Consider the following 9,933-nt stretch of genomic DNA (forward strand, 5'->3'; position numbering starts at 1 on the left):
TGGTTGGGGGGTGGATGTGGGATGGGTGCATGAGGTGAAATTTGTGAAGGTGTGGGGGGTGTGGAGCAGGGGTGGGCAATTATTTTGGGCAGAGGGCTGCTTACTGGGTTTTGGCAAGCCATCAAGGGCCGCATGACAGGCAGCCCAGGGCAGATTAATATTAATTTTCTAAATTTTTTAGGGGCCCCACACTCTGGACAGAATGGCCTGCAGGGCCGCATCTGGCCCCCAGGCCCCATTTTGCCCACGCCTGGTGTGGGGGGTTTCCGAGAAGGTTGTGAAGGGGTGCGAGGGGTGGGTATGGAAGTACGTGGGGTTTGTGGGTGGGTGTGGGGTTTGACCAGCGGCTCAGCAACAGGAGGCAGCAGGCCCCCAGGGCACTCACGGCCACAGCAGGCAGAGACCTCTGCAATGCCAGTGCCCCCATTCCTGACCTGCAGTCCCCCATCCTCTGCAGCCCAGCAAGCACCACTTACCTCAAAGGCTCCAAGAGGGAAAGTGAACCTGAACCAAGCCCTGGCTGACAGTCTCAGGCCTACCCCTTCCCCATTCCCTCCCCGTCAGGACAGGACCTAGGGTTTGCCACCCTATTTGCAAGAAGCTCTTGCAGGCTAGAACTCTGCAAACCTGCAGAAAGCTCTTTGCAAAAGTGTAAAATCTGCAGGTAATTCCATTAAAATGAAAAATCTGCTTTTTTGTCTGTTAACAGGAAAAATCTGTGGGTGTCTTCCATTTTTTTGTGGGAAACAGAAAACCCAGATCCCTGGTAATAAATCAACCTATTTCCAGAGTAGATTGACCTGTTCTGCAGCCAGCATACATGATCTTTCAGTATGCATGACTAGAAAGGTTACAGGTGCACCATACTGGATAGATCACAGTCTGCCTAAAGGTACTTTTTCTGCAATTACCTACTACAGTTTCCTTAAAAGGCATTCCAGTATGCCTTATAAACATAGTCTAATTTTGCCTGGAATAAACTTCTGTAATGTAAATAGTAGGTTTCCTTAGACATATACAGTTGGAACACAAAGAAAAATTCTCTCATTTTTTAACTTGGAATACTTTAATTTGATACTTTTCAGAGTCCTCAGATTTTTCTAGATTTCAACTAATGATGAATTTTCCTGGAAAGTTTAAACAAAAGGCATGGTAAAATATGTGCGTGCAAGTTATGCTTTTCTCATTATAAAGAAATACTGGCAGTTCTTTTTAACAGCACTAGTACTATGTACTTTACCATACAAAATAAGAATTTAGAAGTGAGATTTCTAGGTCTGGATGGTGCCTTTCAGTGAATATTGGGATTGATTTGGCTATATTACAGAAGTTTAATGATGCATACTTAGTGTACATGCTATATTTCTTATAATACTTCTGAAAGTGAATCTTCAAATACCAGACCCTACCTAACAAGCTGGCAAAGCTAAGGGAGTGATACAGCCACCATCACATCACAACTGAGCCTTTGGACCCCCAGCTGATAACAAAGTAGCCATGGTCAGCTGTATCAACCAGCTTTGACAGCTTTCAACACAAGTCTGGAACAGGCCTCAAACTCGTACCTCTGGTTCTATGGTGAACATCTTACCCAAAAAAATTACCTTCCACCAGCACGTTTTGGGGAGAGACTCAGTAACGTGGAGATCAAAACTCCTTCTCTTTTGTAACACTGTATACAGAGCCAGTATAGAAATCCGTTCAGCAGTGCCAGCTGGATATTGAGCCTCTCTGCAGAGTCTCATGTAGTACATAGGCAAGTTTCAGCCCAAATGAGGTAACTGGAGAGAATTAATGAGCAGGGATACCATAAATCATTCTAGTCCAAATTCTAGATCTTGCAGTTTCATCATTTCTCTAAATATAAAACTCAATTTAAGCCAAAAAAGGAATCTTTTTTAAAAAAGCTTAGGGAGTGGCAGAGCTCTTTATTTGTAAACATGGAGAAAAGCCTCTGAAGTGAACTATAACAGTTTTAACATGGATGTTAAGAGCAGATCTTGAGTATGGTAACGAGAATTACATCTATTAATTCACCAGGTACAGCACTTCAAAAATATTCTACTGTGTTCAGCAATTAAAACACTCTCTTGCTTTTAAGAAATTGTTTTAAGGTCATACAATGAGCAAATGTAAATTCCAGGGTGAGAAAAGAGTTACGTAAAGAGTAAGAAGATAAATATGTATGTCTGTAAACAATATGTAGATGAAAACATCCACACAGAAATCAATGAGTGTTTAGTCTCTTTGGCAAGTTTTCTATTTATAAAAAGTGAAAAATGAAAATAAACCCTGAAGGCATACAGAAAAAAAACAGGCATACTGTTTCTCCCTCTTCATGTTTTATACAGCAAACATCTGTCATAGGAAAAACATCTTTGTTCAAAATTAGAATTTAACTAAAGTTTTAGAGGTAAGAAACTGAACTAAATTTGTACTGTTTTTTCTTAAACTGGAAGTTGCAGTAGGCCAACTGCCAAGAACATATGATTCACATCTTCTAGCTTCTTGTTTTAAATCCAGGCATCCTAGAAAATATTAACTAAGGACACAGACCCAGTTATAATTTTTCTTCAAAGAATTGTTTAAAGTGAATTAAACTTACATAGGTTTAATTACATGCTTTCTAGACTAATGTTGGTGCCATGATACATTTTGTGCAAGGTTGAATTTGTGAATATTATAATGTACTTAATATATAGCATTTCATAAAAATGCAGGCCAAAGATCCAAGAAGTGTTCAGAGTAACACATAAAATGAATGAGGAACTTGTTCTACATTATCACCGCATTTCCCTACAATTTCCTCACAATTATTGTATCAACAAACTTGCATGGATTGGATTTGGTACCTGATGAAAAATCCCCAAATGCAGTTTGCAGTTCCCAAATATTTTTTTGTAGATTGCTACTATTATTATTCATGGCAGCCCAAATAGGCTGCTTCATTAGAGTTTTGATTTCCTAAAAATGTTTAATTCTTCTACAAAAATAATCACATTTTTTCCTTCCTGTTACTTTCCTGGATGTTCTATTTTCTGATCTCAAAGCCAATCAAACTTGTAAAGTCAGCAACATACATATAGGCATAACTACATTCCAATAAAATATACTGCTATATTTGTATTTCTCAGATGACAAGGACCATAAGTTTGGTATGTATTTTGCAAAAGGTCAGTGCTAAAATAATGGTAGGCATTCAGTTCAACTTTTAATCTAATAAACAACTACTGTAAAAAGGATATTTCATAATCAAAAAAAAGAGGCCATTCTTAAACAGCTTTCAGTAGGAGTTGTATTATGTGAATATTTTCTCTTAATTCAGTCTCCTTTCTTATGCACACTCTCCATCTTATTTCAACTTTTCCCTAGGCAGAGGATGGAAGCTATGAAGAGCAATTTTCCCTCATTCCCTCCAAAAAAAAAAAAATGAATATCATCCTTGTCCTCACTTTCATATTCTTAAAATAAGAAAAACCAAAGAGCAGGTTATGAGAATATGAAGTATACCTGTAAACCATATCAGTTACTGGCATAAGCTTTTGCATCAGCCCTGTAAGTCAGTGTTTCCATTGGAAAACATGACAGCTAAAATCAGTAACATGAAGTAACTGTTCACCTGTATTATGTTACCAGCCAATTATACAGAAAGCTATATGGATGACTACCACAGCTATGCTAATGAAAAAAACATTTTCTAGTTAAAGAATGTGTCAGATATACCTTGCCAGAGTGGTAAAATACTGCATCGACTGAAGTCTATGGTAGGGTGACCACCTTTTAAAAATGGAAAGGCAGGACACAGCATGAGGCTCTCAAGGGGAGGGCAGCAGGGTAGAGAGCCCCGAGCCCACAGTGGGCTGCCTACATCCATCCCACACACAAATCTGGGGGGGACACATGCCCCCCCATACCTTCCCCCCAGGAGTGCAAGCCCTCCCATGACCCACCTCCACCCCTTGGATGAGCTGCCCTTGGCTCCGTTCTGCTCCCCACCCCGGCCCCAGGCCACATGCACTGTCCTGGCTGGACAGTACCCCAAGCCTCTGCCCCACTCCCTCCCTCACTGTGCGGGCCTCAATCTACCCTTCTCACCTACCTATGCCCCCTATTCCCGCATAGACTTACCTGCAGGGAGCTGCTTTCTATGCTGCCTGGCTGTATTTCCAGCTATGTGCATGTTTGTGGGTGCACGTATGCACATGGCACCCTCTGCATCATAACCCCGGCAGCCTCAAACACACCCTTGAAGGTTGGAATGTTGCCAGCCTGCAAGGGAAAACCCGACTCCTGTGGAAAATGGAAAACCCAGATCCCTGCACAATACTGTGTATCTGAGACAAACGCTATCCTGGAGTCATGCAGCCAGGGACCAGGACTTGATGTTCCCATTCTGGGGCTGTCCTGCCTCATTAGGATCTGTGCTCACCCTACTCTATAGGTTCCTCAGTTGTACCTTCTCAAGCATACCAATCTACCAGCTCCTGGGGTTTCATAGATTTCATAGACATTAGGGTTGGAAGGGACCTCATAAGATAATCGGGTCCAGCCCACTGCCCAAGGGGCAGGAAGTCAGCTAGAGTCAAAGAATCCCAGCAAGACAAGCATGCAAATGTTTCTTAAAAGAGTCCAGAGTAGGTGCTTGCACCACCTCTGGGGGGAGTCTGTTCCAGGCCTTGGAAGCTCAAAAAGTAAAGAAGTTTTTCCTTATGTCCAGCCTAAAATGGTCTTGCAGGAGGTTGAGACGGTTGGACCTTGTCATCCCTTAGGGTGCTCTGGTGAACAAGAATTCCCCCAGGTCCTGATGCACGCCCCTTATACACTTACAGGCTGCCACTAAGTCACCCCTGAGCCTGCACTTCTCCAGGCTGAAGAGTCCCATAGCTTGCAGCCTTTCTTCATAAAGCCTGTTCTCTTGCCCTCTGATCACAAGCGTGGCTCTCCTCTGGATTCTTGCAAGCTTGTCCAAGTTCTTCCTGAATTGTGGAGCCCAGAACTGGATGCAGTACTCCAGCTGCGACCTCACCAAGGCCGAGTACAGAGGGAGGATGACATCCTGGGTCTTGCTCTAGATGCATCGGTAGATGCAAGCCAGAGCTTTGTTCGCTTTGCCAGCTTTGATATCACATCAGTGGCTCATGTTCATCTTGTTCACGACCCCCAAGTCTCTTTTGGCTATGGTGCTAGGGAGTGTAGCATTGCCGAGCCTATAATCTGATGTGGGGTTTTTTTTCCAAAGGTGGAGCACCTTGCATTTCTCCATATTGAACACCATTAGGTTTTCATCTGCCCAGCTTGCAAGCCTATCAAGGTCAATTTGGATCACCAGCCTATCCTCAAGTGTGGATACTCTTCCCCAAAGTTTGGGGTCATCAGTGAACTTAGCCAATCTGCTTCTGACACTAGTGTCCAGATCATTTATAAAGACATTAAAGAGTACAGGTCCGAGTATGGAGCATTGGGGGACACCACTGGTCACTGAGTGCCATGCTGATTCAGTTCCATCAACTACCACTCTCCGGGTCTGACCTCAGAGTCAGTTCCCCAGCTATTGGACTGTGGTGTAGTTAAGGCCACAGTTGCCCAATTTTTCCATGAGGACATCATGGGCCACCAAGTAAAACGCTTTTTTAAAATCCAAATATATGATATCAGCCTCTTCCCTTTTGTCCAGGTGATACATCATCTGGTCCTAGAAGGAAATGAGGTTGGTCAGGGAAGACCTACCTGCAACAAACTCATGCTGGCTGTCCCTCAGAATGTTGCCTTCTATTAGCCTTTCAAGAATGGTTTCTTTGATAATTTTTTCCAAGAACTTCCCAGGGATTGAGGTCAAACTGATTGGCCTGTAGTTCCTCCCCTTCTTGAAGATAGGGACCACACTGGCTCTCTTCCAACGTTCAGGTACTTCACCCAAGCACCACAAGTTCTCAAATATGCTTGCCAACGGCTGCTCTATGGTGTCTGCCAGTTCCTTTAGCACTCTTGGGTGCAATCTATCTAGAACAGATGATTTGTGGGGGTCCAGCCTCTCAAGATGTTCCCTCATAAGATCCACGCCAATGGCTTTGCCAGCTGTGAATATATTCAGCCTCACCCTGGTCATCCCATATCATGTTAGGCAGGGTAGTCCCTCTGAGCTCATGAAAAACAGATGCAAAGTAATCATTAAGCAGATTGGCTTTTTCCTGAGTGTCAGTAGGTAGTTAGCTGCCCCATCCAGTTTAGCAGGGGTCCAATGTTGCCCTTGTTTTTCTTTCAACTCCCCACATATCTGAAGGACTTTTTATTGTCCTTTATTTGTGTAGCCAACTGGAGTTCGGTTGCAGCCTTGGCGTTCCTAGTTCACTCCCTACAGGTGAGGACCACTACAGAATACTCCTCCCTAATGGTGTTTCCTGTCTTCCATCCTTTATAAGCCTCTCTTTTCAAACATAGGAAGTCCATGAGTTGAGCCAAGGTGGTTGTTGAGTCCTTTTACCACCTTTCCTATGAGTTGGGATGGACTTCCCTTGTGCTTCTAGGGTCGATTCCTTGAGGAACAACCACTCATCATGAACTCCCCTCCCTGCCTCCCAGGGCCTCAAGAACAAGGCTTCTGAGCTTATGGAAGTCAGCTTTCCTAAAGTTGAGGACTACTGCATTGCTGGCTAACTTCCCAGCTTTGCAATAGATGGTTAAAGTGATTATCTCATGGTCACCGTCTCCCAGATTCCCTTCAATTTTTAAATTGCTGATTAGATCATCCCCTCTGGTCAGTACCAGGTCCAGCAGCGCCTTACCTCTCGTCAGTCCATAAACTTCTTGAGACAGGTAGAGCTCATCCACACATGTGAGGAAGCTTTGAGACCAACTGTATTTGGCCAAGTCCTCTTCTATTTCCCGCCCCAGAAAAGTATCCCCCCACCACCTGCCTCTCAAGCCCCACCTTCCCCCTTTACCTTTGCTCTGGACTGGCAGGCTCCGTCCCTGCTGCAGCTGGAGGCAAGAAGCATGGCTCCAGTCTAGCAGTGGCATGAAGCCAGCACTGCTATTACAGCTGAACAGGAAGGTAGAGAGAGAGAGAAAGAAGTGGCATGCAGCGGGGAGACTGGGAGGGCATGCAGAGGCAAACAGAGGTAGTGGGCTGCGGGGAGGCAGTAGGCAGCAGCTGTGACTCCAGCTCCAGCCCAGCCACCATAGCAGCTGCCTGCCACACCCCACTGCCTTGTGCTTGATTGTAAGGCGAGGGGCCTTTCCCTCTGCCCCCATGTTAAATGGTAGGGGGGGGAACCTTGTCTTCTAATGGAGCAAATATGGCACATGCCATGCAGAGGATTTAACCTGGGAATATTCTGAGGAGCTCTAAGGGCTGGCCAAATAGCAATTAAAGTATTCAGTTCGTTTCATCTTTTTCTCTTCCTGAACTATCCATGAAAGGACTGCAATTTGTTTGAAGACTAAATATTTGTGCAGATATTGAAGTTTGATGTGAATGCACAACTTTGAACTTTTTTGCTGTAATACTTCAAGTATTCAGTATTTGTCATTCACTTCCAACTACTTTGATCAGACAGATCACTTAAAACCAGAATTCAAAGATACTGAGTACCTGCAGTTTGATAGTTCCTCTGGATTCTCAAAACTTTAGAAAGGCCTTAGGCCTTAGAAAACTAGAAAATTAGTTCTTTTGTAGGATAGCATAACTCCTAAAGCAGGCTATCAGCATGGACTCTCGTGATTATAAAATCAAAATTCTCTTTCCGTACATTTTATGCAATGTTTGATTAAGTTTGTGTTTAAATCTGCATTCTTATTTTAAGTGTGTCTACATTAAACACACAAATCCTAAAAAGGGCTGTATATAAACATTGTTCACATTGTTGATCTAATATCTGTGGATTTTTTTGGCATCACTTGGCTCTAATAAAATGCATTCACAGTGTGTCGATGTGATAAATCATCCTCTGACAAACTCTTCATCTTCACAACAGCTGGCAATAACTGCTGTTCCCAACCTCAAACAGAGCCTCCAAAATAGAAAACCAAGCAGTGGCAAACTGCCTGCACATATCTCCTTGAGAACTTATAGCCTTGCCTTGTCCTAACACCTTGCCTCAGCTCTGGTCACCTCTCTTGCTCCTGATTTCTGTCTGGCTCCTGATCTCTAGTTTGTTCCTGAGTATGACTTAGGTTTTACACCTATCTTCCCAACTCCAGTCCCTGCATCTAACAGCTCTCAGCTTCCTGATTTTGAATCCTCCCTCTGTCTTGGCTTCTGGTTCTCTGGATTTTGTTCTGGCCCTTCCTCTCCCTGACTCTTAACCTGATTTTCTGACTCCCAGATGTTAACCTTCTGACATGTGACACAGCTCTAACCACTGGGCTGAGAGCAAATCCTGGTCCCAGAGTTTATTCACCGTTTTTGTCAGCAGCTACCAAATATCAGGTGCTCTGAAATAGTCTTATGCCAGCTGATGCTGGACACTGCCTCCTTAAACTTTTAATTATTTGTTACAAACCTCAAAGCATTTGGACTGGAACAATGCTGGTTTGATGGTCAGCAGCTAGTCTTTACATTTGAAAATAACTAGCACCATGCACAAAATATGCCATGCCACCAACATAAGCCAATAAAGCACGTAATGAGAGACTGCAGTATTTGAACAATAACATTTTCTGTCAAGTATAATAGGAAAAGGAATACTTACTGCTGGAAGAACAAGTATCCCAAAGGAACCTATATTTAAAAAGAAAAAGAAAAATTAAATTCTGAACTTCCTCTTCAGCAATAACTAACTAAAAATTCATATACAGCCATGCATTCCTGAAGCTTTCTGCCACATTCTTACCAACATGAGTGGCCAGGGGTGGATCCAAGGGGGCGGCAGGCATACTAGTACACTTGGACCCCCTTTTATTCTTGGTCCAACCAAAGTTTAAGCCCAACTACCTTGCAGTGGCAGCACCACTTCAGGTCAGGCAGTGCTGACAGAGTCAACTGACTTCATGGCTCATTTTAATCTACCTGATCCCTTCTACCACCCTTTATTACACAGGTGTTAACAACCCTCTCTTCTTTTTAATGATATTGATGTCCCCTGAAGCTATCCTTTGTTCTGAAATTCCTTCTGTTAGCTGTTCCTGGTAATGAAGCTCCTATTTCACAGACCTTCAGATTGTTTTTGCTTTCATCTTAAACTTAATAATACAGCCCTAGTTCCCTAGCACATTAGTAAATCTTCTGGTTTATTTTTTACTAGATAAAACTGTGTGTTATTTTATATGTGATGATGCACCTCACCATCTGCACCTCCCTTTTCAAAATTTTACATTCACCTCTGTGAGTGGTATTCCAGGCTTGGTTGGAGATGTACCAGAACTTGGAAATTTGTGATAAAGCAGCTTCAGGCACTTATAGGTCCTAGGATTAAACAAAGGTGGCATCATGTTCCATCTCTACTCCCTAACATTACTCTAACATATCAGGGGATCTGATCCCATATTCTTTCTTCCACCTACTTACTCCTTTATTTAAGTCTCAGTGCCCATGAAAGAACAGAACAACAGCAATTGGTAAAAGCAAGGCACAGTGTGAAAACACTGTGCAAACTGACTTGTAATAGTTCTGTGAATCCATTTCAGTGACTTTTTTGAACATGACATTTGAAATGTAATGAGAACAATACTTCCTAAGACTGTTAAAATAGGGATAATATCCTATAAAGTCATTCAGAACAGCTACTTACAAAGATACCAAATGCCTTCTTTATCCTCCAAACCTAACCTCAACAGCAAACTCTTGCAGCAAAGCTATAAAGTCACTCTCTTTCCTAGTAATAGCTCTCTTTTCCTGTGCATAACATCTGTGCAAATTAATCTGAAGGCTCTTCAAGGAAGGGACTTGCTATTTTCACGCTCTTTGACCAAAACAAACATTTTAAGCGAGGGGTA

At 42.9% G+C, this 9,933-nt stretch overlaps 1 protein-coding gene across 1 annotated transcript in view; it reads right to left on the reverse strand.

Moving 5' to 3' along the window:
* Nucleotides 1-9,933, reverse strand: part of CD109 (CD109 molecule) — a 130,607-nt gene that overhangs the window by 89,954 nt on the left and 30,720 nt on the right. Inside the window, exon 2 of the mRNA XM_019520330.1 lies at nt 8,691-8,719. Coding sequence (XP_019375875.1) covers nt 8,691-8,719 — 29 coding nt within the window. The remainder of the gene's footprint in view (nt 1-8,690; nt 8,720-9,933) is intronic.

This window comes from Gavialis gangeticus, unplaced genomic scaffold (assembly GCF_001723915.1).
Source record: "Gavialis gangeticus isolate Ggan-Ray unplaced genomic scaffold, GavGan_comp1, whole genome shotgun sequence".
NCBI lineage: Eukaryota > Metazoa > Chordata > Crocodylia > Gavialidae > Gavialis > Gavialis gangeticus.